Raw genomic sequence first — 13,060 nt, 5'->3', positions numbered from 1 at the left:
TATATATATATATATATTATATTTTAATATAGCATTTCTAAAGAAAAAAAAGAATTTTAATTGATTTAACACTTTTTTATTGTTGGTATTCAATGGAATTGTACATCTAACAGTTCATAAGCAATAGTTATTAAAAAACAAAATGAATTATTGAATATGTTAAACTATATTCATATAAAACAATATTTTACAATTCGCATTTTCTCACTGACATGTGAAACACCTCAGGTGATTATTCACGAGTCAACTGTTACATACGTTAAATAATATGTGAGAATTTTAGCTCGAGAGAAAAATGGTAATGCATAATCATACGTCTTAAATCTCCTTTTAAGGTTCGAAACCGTACAAGTGTCTCGTGTGCGATCTTCGATTCCGCACTTCGGGTCATAAGAAAGTACATATGTTGAAGCACGCAAGGGAGCATAAGGGCGGTACAAAACGCAAGTCGAAACACTCTAAGATCGCTGCGGTGGCGGAAGCGGCGGCCAGCCTCGAAAAAATCGACAACAGTTCTCTTAATAATGCGTCAACAGCAACGACTACTGCTATAATTAACGATGAAATCGCGCCATCGCAAACCTTGGCAGATTATCCCACGTTAGAGCAAACAGTGAATCTCGGTACCGCGGTTCATCTACCGAATCAAATCGCGTTTAATCACACTGACACGACGACGACAATCAATAACAATTCGATATTGTCTGTGAACGAAAACAACCAACTGGTGGCGAATCTACAGTTCTTGTTGGCAAATGGTTTGGTCACTTTTCAAACGGACGATACCCTGCTGACGCAATCGACGATAAACAGTTCTGATGCTACCGGCGCCGACATGTCAACTAACGTAATCGAATTAGTCAATCCAGATCCTTTTCATGAAACTTGTAACTTGGGTAACAACAATCACGTGGTGATAACCAGCCAAGTGCCAGCGGAGACGACGACCGCAGATATGAGCAACACAGCGGTTATTCAAATGAATAATTGTACGCCTCCTGTATCTATGATACAAATTCAAACTCAAGATACAAATAGCGTCGGTGTGTTTGAAGCGAAAACGAGTGATCAAACAACAACAACAACGATGACGAAAGCTTCGGCGCAGACTTCAAGCAAGGAGTGCGATGTATGCGGAAAAACGTTCATGAAGCCGTATCAATTGGAACGACACAAACGTATTCATACGGGGGAACGACCATTCAAGTGCGAGCAATGCGGCAAATCGTTTGCGCAGAAATTTACACTGCATCTGCATCAGCAGCACCACACCGGTGATCGGCCATACTCTTGTCCACACTGCAAGCGCCTGTTCACGCAGAAATGCAACTTACAGACACATCTGAAACGCTTCCATCAGATGGTCATGCTCGATGTTAAAAAGCTGAAGAGCGGCCAACAGATGCTAGGCACGCTTCTACAAGACAATCAAGGCGGAGATACTAAGCTGCTAAACTTGGACGACATACTGGTGGTAGATTTTCTCAAATAAATGTCTTCAAAGGAATCTTTCGAGAAAATTAACCCTGTGATTCTCGCAAGCAAATCGCTTGTAAGTATGTGTAATGTAATTAACTTGAACTGTAATTGAAAACGTGCCACAAACGAATTTACTAATAATTGAATACTACGCTTTTAAGTGACGAAAAGATATGAAGAAATAGAAAGATTTCAAACGTTAAGTAAATCAAAGCTGTGATGTTTGTTTTACGTATCTAATGTTGTAACAATATGCTGCACTCGAAAAGTAATTTAATTTTCTTTAGTTGATTATTGTTATATTTTGTATTGCCGAATCACATGAAAACTGTTGTATGAGAATTTCCTTTTTTTTTTTTTTTTTTCTTCTTTCCTTTTAGCATCGACACAATCGACATTTATTTTCTTTTATTTAAAATAAAACGCACTGTTACATGCACGTTTGATTCAACATAGATAAGTACAACATAAAACTCGGTGGTATAGAACTACAAAACAACAGATGATCTCAATGTTGAAAGTCACAGTCGATTTCGAGAGCAGGACATCCGTCGGGATGGTTCTTGTGAAACCAACAAGGCTTCACCTTTCTTAAAGGTGCGCTAGCATTTCCGTTTTTCCTCCTCTTTTTTTTCTTGTCAACGGTGCCAGGAATCCTAAACTGCACCTTTCCCTGAGCGACGCAGAAAATATGACTGTGATTCTTCAATAAGGTTTGTAGTCCGCCACACTCGTTTCGCAGCTGCTGGAGCATCTCGGGCGCGATCAGCTTCGCCATCTCACCGATGCCGATCTGTCCACCGGCGTTCCACGTTTTACCGGGTTTCCGCTCCAACGATATCCTGCGAATCACGTGGAGAAGATGTGCCACGACTACATTGACAATCTCGAGAATCAGTCCTTTGTCCAACTGCGTGCAATTCCTTGTTTGTTCTGTCGAGTCCCTCGGTTTGAAGCTCGTGGACCACAATTCGCCGTCTCCCGCTTTAGTTCTTGAACTCTCTACCTGAGACCTTGCATTTATGATCCTCTGAATATCGGCATCTAGCGCCGTGGTATTCTCCTTCGCACAAGTTCTTTTCCATCCGACGAAACAGGTCCGCTTAGTTGATGGGATTCGCAATCTATCCACTAATGTGAGGAAGCCGCAGCCCTCGCAAACGCTTTTAACGTAGGACATGTATTCTGAGTACTGGCTTTCGGCAGCGTTGCACCGTCGATACTTGCTACCATCGAATTCATAGGCACAACACGGTAGCAAGAAGAATCGGCACTCATAGGAACTTCGCGCAGCGATCACGGGAATCCATGGGGTAAGCTCGTCCGAGTGATTCCCTATGATCCAGTCTACATTAGGAAAGACTGTATCCCAGGAAGGAACGATTGTATCAACCTGCAATACCATATGATTATTGAAACAAAATTAAATTAAATGTGATAAATATTAATATTAGCATTAATAAATTTGTCAGTCAATTTATCTGTTATTAATACACATGAAATGAAAAGTATTCATAAGATTACAATAAATTGTTAACGAAGAAAGAACGCGAGCTTAATTATGGACTAACATACTTAAAATAAGTTAAAATTATAATTACTAGTATGATGAAATGAATATTAGCGTTGTTATAAATATTATGTCAGTCGCGATAAAGTGTTTATCAATTTCTATATAATATATACATTTATATTAATATATATATATATATATATGAAATAAAAGTATTACCCATAAGATTACAAAAAATTGTTAACAAAAGAGAAGAAATACAGATTTGTTAATTATAGATTGACATAATATCCAAACTTGATCAAGTTTAATAATGGTTGCAGCGAATTATAGTTACACACTTGTAAATGAGTGCTCTCTGGAAATAAGTCCCAGATCTTTCTTCTGCGCAAATCAATCCCTGTCCCTGCGTGACCTTCGCTAGACAAGATATAGACGAGAAGGCCGTTTCCGCAACCAAGATCGACAAATGACTGCAGCTTCTGTGTCTTCCTTTCTAGCCTCTCCTTCTCCCAGAGTAATAACAGGTAAGTAGCAATCGCGACGTCCTCGTAGACGAACTTGAACGGGTCAGTGTTCTCAGGCCACACATTTACCATTCGCGTGCCGTACTTGTCTTTCAGCCGATTGTAGAGCAAAGTATACTTCTCGACGGAAATGAGACTAAGGGAACTGATTCTTTGACCGACGCTATCGTTCTCACTATCCATCCATTTCAAGAACCGTGGAAAGAACTTAGACTTGAGCCAATCGCAGCTTCTGCCATAATTATCATTGTCCGATTTACAAACATTTATACACGTAGATGCATACTCGCGATGTTGTATCCTGTAGATTGTATTCAGACCCAAAGATTGTTTACCTAGGACAATCGGTTTGTAGAAACTGGTAACACTAACCGATCCTTTGTCAACAAGTACCAGTTCCAACGTAGGCGAGAATATTTGTGTGTTTCGAGGCAACAGCTTCTTCACGCATAAATAAATCTTATCATCATTCATAGACTCGATTGGATCTGTATACTGTGTTTGAACTTGGCAATATTCTGCAATACCTAAAGTGTCTAATAAACATTTTATATCGCCCGAGGATGAGTCACACTCAAAATCTTCAGGCTGGATTTTCAGCTTTTCAACATGTTCAAAAATATTCACAACATTACAACTGACTTGGACCGTTAATAGCTCTTGGGATGCTAGAATCCGACGATTAATAATATGAGGATTTCTCGTCCAGATCCCAATGGCTTTCCAAAACTGCAAGTTACTGCTATTAGTGGCCTCACTAACAACCTCCTCAAAATTTTCTCTCATTTTTTCTACCTAATATTACAATTTATACATATATTGTATTTCAAATGTAAATTACAACTTGTGTCGATTTATCATTTGGGCGTTGGAGTACCGCCTGGCTGATTGTACTGTCGCGTAAAGAAAAAGGCAGGAATTATTACTGATTCAAAGATCGAATTTGATACAAGTCGACGACAAGAGTACCTTTTGTATCACCCATTTGGCATCTAGTAATGCTTTCTCCATGATTTGCTGGATGCGTTCCTCATCGGACTCCGAGACGTGCTGCTTGAAACTCTGTGGGAAAAAATTGTTTTTGTCTCCAATAACAAGTTTGTTTTATTAATAGACAATTTGAGCTACAAAAGAGCTACTTAATTTTCTTACAAAAATTGCAGTAACTGTTAAAAGGTCTCATAGTTTTAACATTCTTTTAAGTTTCTTGTTAAATATCATTATCAAAAAATCATTTATATTTACTTGCTTGACCGAGTGTTTGTAAAATTGTTGCGTATGCCTCGGTAGTTTATCGCATTCGCGCAATAGATATTTATACAACTGTTTAGGCGTGTTTACCGTCGCGATACCGGCCACTCGGTTCGCCATCGTTTCTCAGGGATCGCGAGGAGCAGCGAGAAGGCGCACGTGGAGCAGTGATGATAAACGGACTGCTTCTCGTGCGCACGCGCAACAGTATAAAGTGACGTAGTGAACCAATGGTGTCTCGCGCTCGTCTAGTCGTTTCAGCGGCTGACGGGGCTTGACCCTGAGCCGGCTGCCTCATATCATGCCTCATGACTCTGCATGACTCGTGATTGTCCGTTTAAAAACAAATTTGTGCCAACAGATTCATATGACAAATTATGACTCTGTACCGTCTATCTTTTGTTAACAATTACATGATTATTAAAAAAAAAGACTAATCAGTAAAAATTAAAATAAGATACAAAAATTTAAAAAAAATTAAAATGTTATAAGATACAGAAAAATTGAAAAGACAAGCTGTAAAAAATGTTATCTCTAATCTTAATAATGACGCACATTTTCTTAAGAAGAATGATTGGCACATTTTTAACTTTTTTAGTATCTTATCTAATAGCGATACAATTACTTAGTTCTTATTTTTCTACATTTTAACGATACGGAGAGAGTTATGCCAAACACGATGTTTCTTGACAAAGTAAATAATAAATGACACGCACAAAATCTATAATTGTTGTTCGATGAATAAATACTTATATACAATTTATTTTTGATGATGTCATGTGATGGAGATGAAATGTTACAGCAGATTGAGACTACGATACTGTGTGCAGAGTCTTTGAATCTTTTCTGCAGTCTTATTTATACAATTCCATATGTGCAACACATAATAGAATTACTAATAGAAAATTTCAAGTAAGATCACAGCAATCTTTCTAGCAATCTCGAGTACATTCATTATTCGTCGAATATGTACTCGCGTTTATCTTTCTCACTGTATTTGATATTCTTTCATACGGTTGATATCGCTCATGCAAACGTTACTACATCACATATGCTTATATAAAAAAATCGTATTTTACGAAATACCATTGTTCCATTATTAAAACTTAGAACGCTATTGTATAAATTCTATATGTGTGATGTCACGATCATATCGTCGATCTGCAAAAAGTGTCCGGAAAGCTACCGTTATTCTAAAATATCGATATATCAAAGATATTAAAAAATAAATATATATATTTATATATATACATATATATATATATATATATATATATATATGTATATATACGAGAGGTCGCAACAAGTAAAAAATATACAATTGTTATACGCTATGCTAGTCGTAAAAGGGGCCACCTAATATCCCTTGATTGGGGAAAAATGAGAAACAACCGATCTCTTTATCGCGATAATTGAAATAAGGATATTACGTACATGGAAAATCACAACCAACGAGTAGCCAATTATTATGCTAGTAACAAAAATAATGATTAATACGATTAATATTATAATAAATTATGCCATGCGGCTTCAGGAATTTTACGAGGGCGGCACTCGCTTGCTCTGTCTGTCGGAATTTGGGAATTTGTCGGGATTAACGTTTACTCTCTCGCGATAAAGTCACTCACATACTTGTAAACTGTACCACGAGCAACCCTTAATTGACGGATCCTACTTTTTCTTTCAAATTAAGTACCATTACTTTTGGTGACTTTACTAACATCGTATTTTGGCATTTTGTTCTGGCAGTTTATTAATTTGTGGAACGCATAAAAACGTATTTAACTTACATATAAAAATTGCATGTGAATGACGCACACATGAAATGAGTAAACTATATTAAAACATCACGTATAACAACAGGGTTGCTCTGAATTCTCAATGCGAGTATCCATTAATAATCATCCAATCTAAAATCTAAATAACAAAGTAGTAGCTGCTCTATTTTGAAATAATCCTCAACCAACGCTAGCTACAGAGTATGCTGTGCTGAAGGATGATGATTCTGACAGAAAGGAGAGCGACCGCCTATGATCACAGAGGGATTCTAAAAAAGTATAGAATTCTATCACTTAAAATAGGGATTGTTTAGGTCTCGCTCGAAGACGACCGTTCCCAGCAACACAGCCATCTACGCCATAACGGGGGCGGCTTCCTACGCCGGTATAGTAAATTGGCGCCTTCGCGCCGCGTATTGAGGGCACTGACTATCGCCTGATCGAAGGCCTCCTTGAGGTCGTGTTGCGTTAATGCAGACGTCTCTACATAATTGACGGCGCCTAGTCTGTGCGCCAATTGATGGCCCTGAATAGTAGTGATTGCTGACTGTCCATATCGCGCCAGTTGCAGCATCAAACGTACGTCCGATCTCAAGTCACTTTTTGTCCCCACCTATAGAATTTTAATATAATTGAATAATTTATATTTTATACAGGTATAACATTATTTTATAATACTGTCGCGTTAATAGAAGATTGATACAAATAAAATATTAGAATTGGAGCATTAATGTTTGAATTTTGAAAAACTCATGACATAGTTTTAGACAATATAGACGTATAATAGACGTTAAGAATGAACATAGCGAAATAAAATTTTATTTCTAGCAAATAATAAACCATCTATTTCATTTCTTTTATAATTAATGAAACATATTTCACAAAAATGTATATTTCGTATTTATAGTCAAATTATTTGATAATCCGAAAATGTCAACATAATACATAACATTTACTTGCAAATATTTCAACTTTTTTCAGTGTATAATGAATTGAAAGTGTGTGGAAAGAAAGTAAAATGATGAATATTTATTATCGTAAAACGTTCTTAAAAAATGCTCTACTGAAAAGTTGCTAATGATTGCTTTTCTATCAATGTAGAAATATAATATATATTTTGTTAAAAATTATAATACGTATTATAATTATTATTGCATGATTTCTAATATCGTTACACAAATCATACCAAAATGATTGGAGCATTAGGACAGTATTTCTTCACTTCATTGATCCATCTGGAAGCCACACTGTGATAAGATGAGGGGCATACAACACTGAAGCAAACTAGAAACACATCTGTCTCAGGATAGCACAACGATCTCAGAGGGTCAAAGTCATCCTGGCCCGCTGTATCACATAGCTGGACATTTAACGGTTGTCCGTCGACATTTACGACCACTGGATAGATATTAAAAAGATATTAGTATTGAATTGATATATCCTTATCTATTAATGTACTCTTATCTAACATTTGCTCGGAATAAAATGTTAAATGATGAAAATTACAATTAAGAAATCAATTAGGATAAAAGCAAAGGTAAATAATGTAAATATCTTGTTCCCCATGCATTAAAAAATGCACAAGATACATACTTGTGTTGATTCAAGATATAGCTACAAAGCATTATACCCACCCAAATCATAATCCAAAAGGTTTATACTGCTTAGCGAATAAATGCAAAAAGTATACACTCACCATTGTAATTGTCAAATGCGGTTGGCACGTATTCCCCAGGGAAACCATTGGTGGAGTACGAGACCACCAAGCTGGTCTTACCGACCGCTCCATCGCCCACTAGGACTACTTTGATTCTCTTGTCAAGTGGTGTTGCAGGATGCTCCGCTATGTTTTGATTCTGTGCTCCAGTGCTAATAGTCATCGAGGTCGTCGTTGTCGTCGTTGTTACCGATGTCGGCGGCGGCGGCGGCGGCGGCGGCGGCGGCTGCTGCTGCTGCTGCCTAGCAACCTGCATCTGCATTGTCTGTCCGCTCTTGAGCAACGGCCTCGTCCAGTTGGTGTGCGAGGACGGCGGCATTGTCTCGTTCTTGATTTTGCTACAGCCCCGATCTTTCATACGTTTGTCGAGAGGCGTACCGTCGACGCAGATGTGACGGGACTCGGTGTGTAACTGCCGCCTCCTCGGCGTAGACGACGTCGTTGAGCCTCACCTCAAGGCGCCATCCAGCTGTAACGTCGTCGCATCATTCCTTCGTATGGAACAGCACTGCAGTATTGAAATGGCAAACAGGTGTTGCTCAGGTCTATATACTCTACCTGGGTCAGTGCAATCTTCCACGAACGGGTCGGCGGGCGCGAGTGAATGCAAGAGCGCACGCAAGACCGAGATAAGCAGCGTGAAAACAATGGAAGATGACTACGGAAACGAGCCGAACGAGCGGAGGTAGTACCCGTTCGTGGTCGGAGCGAAGCGCACCAAGGCGCACCAAAGCGCACAAAAAAGCCAATTCAAGCTGGTCCGACGATTCACCTGCCGCGACGCGGAGCCACCTGTTACTGCGCCCCCGCCTCCTGGGGTGCACTGTGCGCCCGCCGCAGCCCGCCGCCGGTGTCGGCACGGCGTCGCGTCGCGTGGCGTCGCGTGCAAACCAGTGCAAACACACGCATGCACACGCAGCACATACCAGCACATACGCGACTGTCGCGACTGTGCTCATGTTAGTTGACGTGCGTAAAAGCGCGGCTCACGTCGCGTCTCTCAACTATACTATTATCCTTTCTTCTGGCAAAAATTTATCGCTACAAGAAAAAGTATTCCTATATTGTTGACTGGGAAATTACAATCATATTATTGATGTAATGTCTCAGCTAACGCGTTAAATAATATATCTATTCATAAAAAGTTCGATTTGTAAAATATGCCAAATATTTCAGAACAGTAAACAAATCGTACAGAATGTGTATTATACTTACTATTATCGATAATAATTATCTCTTACTTTGTTCAATAAAATAAAATAATTGTAAACTTGCATCTGTGGAAGAGAATCGAATTTCAAAATAATTATATTCTAATTTAAAAGTGCGCGCGCATTTATAAATTTATATAAGGGTATAACGGGGAGCACAGACTTTTGCATAACGCATAAAGCATGTGCATAAGGAATTTCATTGGTCCATTTTCTTATGCATGAGTCAATGGACCAATCAAATTCTTTATGTATATGGTTTATGCGTTATGCAAAAGTCTGTGCTCCCCGCTTATGTGCTCATCCGGTGGACAAAAGTCTTTGCACAGCAGCCAGTCACATTCGTGCAATCTCGGTTACACTCGACTCACTTCGGCTGGCTCTAAAATATGGCTACAGGAAATCCTGTTTTTTCTCGCGAAAACAATTAGTTATTGTTTAAATTAAAATTTTGGCTGCAATAAGTGCCGTGCAGTGAAAGGGTGCAAAAATAGTTACCGAAAGTATACATAAGTTACCGAAAGATGCAAAAATAGCTACCATAATTTACTTCATTTTTAACCATTTAGATTTACCGCGTAATGATGACCAACCGTAATAGCACAGGCGCAACTCTATTCTATGTGAAGCCAAAATCGTAACGCGCATGCGCAAATTGAGACATTACATACGGTAACGCCATCTGAGCTTTTCTCTCACTTATTCTTTATGTTTTCATTTTCGGTCTTTTTCTTAACCGTTGAAGTGTTTATGTAGCAATTGGCGGTAACAGCAGTATTAAGTTCGTATGCTTTTATTCGTCAGTGATGTCCTGCAAATTGTTGTAGATATTGATAGTGAAGTGAAAAAAAGTAAAGTGAAGTGCAGTGAAGTTAATAAAATAAAGTGAAGTCAAGTGATATTTTTCTATCAATAAGCATGTTTAAAATCGCATATTATCGATTTTGTAAGTAAACTGCGTATAGATTTAATAATAAACAATTTCTTAATTTTTCTATATGTTTTCTTTTTTTCTTTCTAGACCATAGAGATTGAGTATAATTACAGTATGATGTAGTAAAAGAAACTTAAAAAATAAAAAAATGCGTATATATAGATACATTATAAACTTTTTATTATATTAAAATAAAATTCATCATGTTCTGTAATTATAAATTTGTATTCCCCCTTTATATGTAAATATACATACAAACATGACACATACACATATAAATGTGTTGTGTGTGTATATACATTTATAAATTACAATATATTAAATTAATTTAAAAATATTTTTAATTCAATTCACAATTTAATTACGGCTGATGATGACTCTGTAAAGTCTATAGCTCAATTGTCTTAACCTGGGAGATTTATTAATTTTAATTTATAAATTACATATATATTATATAATTTAATTTTATACTTTTTTATAATCAGATTTCTTTAATGTTTCAATAAATTAACCAGCGATTTAATTTACGATTAAATTTTAAGGCAGGACAACAATCCACTATGATTTGTTAATTATTCTGATGGCTTAATTTTTAATATCTTCAAATCTCATGTAGACATCGCTTTAGAAAGATATTATTTGGATTATAGACAGACTGACAGAGTCTGGACAGGATAGAAGAAATACAGTAACATAAAACATAAAGCAAGAATCAGTCAATCAGAATTATAAAGAGTTCAAAAGAATTCGGAAGGTGTGTGCGACAACCAGGAAGTAAGATATAAGGAGACTCCACTCCGTAAAATAAAAGTGGACCCATTTTAGGTTTCGAGTTCAGCTTCCGATTCTGATGAGTGCGAGTAAGAGAAATGATCATTTCTCTTACTCGCACTCATTATGCGCAGCACTACTAAATTCACGAGCGCTGCGAGTGTCGAGAATCGGAAACGGAACTCGAAACCTAAAATGGGTTCATGTCTTGTAGACTGGCGAGACCGAGTGGAGTCTCCTTATATCTTCCTTCATGGCGACAACCTAAGAGAGTTAAGTGAGAGAAAAGTTCAGATGGCGTTACCGTATGTAGTAATAGCACAATAGTCTGGCTGAAGGAAGCATGCATACGTAATACGTAGAAGAGAGCACACCAACACATACTAAGCGACCTACTTGTATTTGCAACAGCAAATGTTTACATCATACTATGAGCTGAATAATGAACAATGATAAAATAACCGCAAGATGATCAGGAATCGTATACGGAGTCTCCTTGTCAAGTATGTTTCTTAACATTTGATTGCGATCTTGTTGCACTATAATTTAACTTCTTCCAGAGATTGCCAATATTGTTGCTCTTTGCCGAAAGTGACGTCAAAATGCCCAATGTGGCTCGTTAAGCGACCTGTTTCGAGTGTCAATGTGAGATTTATCAGGAATATCGGTCGGAGATGGCGACTCGTCGTTCCAACTGGAGTAGGCTTCTCACTGCTCGCAGTAACACAATGGAATTATTTACACGAGTATGGATATCGGATTGATGTAGATGATGGGCCAGAATTGCTGAATGACGTTGTGGTAATGAACAGCCATTTATATATTATCATGTTGAATGTAAAATTAATATAGGTATAAAGTGTTCTCGCTGTAGGTAACATGCTATTGTTGTTTGCCATTGAGGACAACCAGCAGAATATGGGGCTGGCTGACGAGCATCGAATTGCCGATTGGTCTCAGACCAATACTGTATGGATTTTACGCCAATATCTTTCACGCCGATCTAGACGAGATAGAGCTGGATCTATCTGCATTTCCAAACCTGGTAGAATTTTTTGTGAGAAAGCTTAAGCATAATGCAAGACCAATTGATCAGAATGCAAATATGGTAAATATTTCATCAAATAAATAAATAAAACAAAGTAATTGAATTACAAACTCTTTACAATTTAAAAAAACATCAAAATTAAAACAAATATAAAAGGCTATACAGAGTCATACGCTGTTAACCGAGCGCGGAAATTACAAAAAGAATCTTGCATTTAGATTCAATTCAAAGTCGAACGTTTTGGTCCTTTAATCTGGACCATCATCAGCGACAATACAAAAATATCTTAGAGATGGTGAAGTTGTTGAAATGTAGAGCATTCTTCACCAACAGAGGTAAAGCCAACACTTGGTGTAATTAAAACTTTACATTAAACTTCACAGACATTTTTTCAAATTTCAAATCTGGTTAACTCCTTTACTCCACCTTTCGACTTTGAATTGAATCTAAATGTAAGATTTTTTTTTGTAATTTCCGCGCTCGGTTAACAGCGTATGACTCTGTATAGCCTTTTATACTTGTTTTAATTTTGATGGTAAATATTTATTATAGACGTTGATTAATAAGTTTCTATTTAGCTGAACATATACGATTCATCTTTTCCTTCTCACTTTGAAGAAAAAAAAAAAAAGAAAATAACCATGTAAAAAATTACAAACAACTAATTTCTTATCTTAATTCAAACTTACATGAGTGTTAAAAGTTTATTTTTCTTGTTGCATGTTTTATCTCTTTCCTGTTTTTCTTTTTATATTGGAGAGAAAAAGAAAAAGAAATAAACTGCATCAAGAGAGAGAGAGAGAGAGAGAGAGAGAGAGAGAGAGAGAGAGA

At 37.3% G+C, this 13,060-nt stretch overlaps 5 protein-coding genes across 9 annotated transcripts in view; 2 read left to right on the top strand and 3 right to left on the bottom strand.

The window, feature by feature from the left end:
* The window catches only part of LOC108773594 (zinc finger protein 236), an 8,206-nt gene extending 6,562 nt beyond the window's left edge, over window positions 1–1,644 (top strand). Inside the window, exon 19 of the mRNA XM_018539448.1 lies at window positions 336–1,644. Coding sequence (XP_018394950.1) covers window positions 336–1,492 — 1,157 coding nt within the window. The 3' untranslated portion in view covers window positions 1,493–1,644. The remainder of the gene's footprint in view (window positions 1–335) is intronic.
* A 206-nt stretch (window positions 1,645–1,850) lies between these two features.
* LOC108773562 (probable tRNA (uracil-O(2)-)-methyltransferase) lies at window positions 1,851–4,367 on the bottom strand. The gene is made up of 2 exons (XM_018539405.1): window positions 3,334–4,367; window positions 1,851–2,872 (listed from the first exon to the last, which is right to left on the bottom strand). Exons 1-2 carry the CDS (start codon window positions 4,303–4,305, stop codon window positions 1,988–1,990), a joined length of 1,857 nt encoding a protein of 618 aa, XP_018394907.1. The 5' UTR covers window positions 4,306–4,367; the 3' UTR covers window positions 1,851–1,987.
* Window positions 4,304–4,988, bottom strand: LOC108773563 (LYR motif-containing protein 9-like). 2 transcript variants are annotated; one of them, XM_018539407.1, is made up of 3 exons: window positions 4,765–4,988; window positions 4,489–4,581; window positions 4,304–4,412 (listed from the first exon to the last, which is right to left on the bottom strand). In XM_018539407.1, the coding sequence occupies exons 1-3, from the start codon at window positions 4,888–4,890 to the stop codon at window positions 4,377–4,379; spliced, it is 255 nt and encodes an 84-aa protein (XP_018394909.1). In that variant the 5' UTR covers window positions 4,891–4,988; the 3' UTR covers window positions 4,304–4,376. The 2 variants fall into 2 exon arrangements, with proteins under 2 accessions (XP_018394909.1, XP_018394908.1); XM_018539406.1 differs by lacking the exon at window positions 4,304–4,412 and having other exon boundaries at window positions 4,450–4,581.
* A 1,764-nt stretch (window positions 4,989–6,752) lies between these two features.
* Window positions 6,753–8,952, bottom strand: LOC108773564 (ras-related C3 botulinum toxin substrate 1). 3 transcript variants are annotated; one of them, XM_018539408.1, is made up of 4 exons: window positions 8,824–8,952; window positions 8,245–8,756; window positions 7,735–7,946; window positions 6,753–7,161 (listed from the first exon to the last, which is right to left on the bottom strand). In XM_018539408.1, the coding sequence occupies exons 2-4, from the start codon at window positions 8,621–8,623 to the stop codon at window positions 6,859–6,861; spliced, it is 894 nt and encodes a 297-aa protein (XP_018394910.1). In that variant the 5' UTR covers window positions 8,624–8,756; window positions 8,824–8,952; the 3' UTR covers window positions 6,753–6,858. The 3 variants fall into 3 exon arrangements, with proteins under 3 accessions (XP_018394910.1, XP_018394912.1, XP_018394913.1); XM_018539410.1 differs by having other exon boundaries at window positions 8,245–8,734; XM_018539411.1 differs by having other exon boundaries at window positions 8,245–8,717.
* Window positions 8,953–11,513: 2,561 nt separating this feature from the next.
* Pisd (phosphatidylserine decarboxylase) overlaps window positions 11,514–13,060 on the top strand; it is a 4,406-nt gene continuing 2,859 nt past the window's right edge. For both annotated transcript variants that reach the window (XR_001940696.1, XM_018539399.1), the window contains exons 1-3: window positions 11,514–11,684; window positions 11,742–11,982; window positions 12,056–12,289. Coding sequence is in view for 1 of the 2 variants with exons in the window: in XM_018539399.1 (XP_018394901.1) it covers window positions 11,650–11,684; window positions 11,742–11,982; window positions 12,056–12,289 (510 nt within the window). In the remaining variant the exon portion in view is untranslated. The remainder of the gene's footprint in view (window positions 11,685–11,741; window positions 11,983–12,055; window positions 12,290–13,060) is intronic.

The sequence above is a fragment of the Cyphomyrmex costatus genome, unplaced genomic scaffold (genome assembly GCF_001594065.2).
Source record: "Cyphomyrmex costatus isolate MS0001 unplaced genomic scaffold, Ccosl1.0 scaffold214, whole genome shotgun sequence".
Lineage (NCBI taxonomy): Eukaryota > Metazoa > Arthropoda > Insecta > Hymenoptera > Formicidae > Cyphomyrmex > Cyphomyrmex costatus.
The sequence above is the reverse complement of the archived record's forward strand: the minus strand, read 5'-3'. Positions and strand labels throughout refer to the sequence as shown.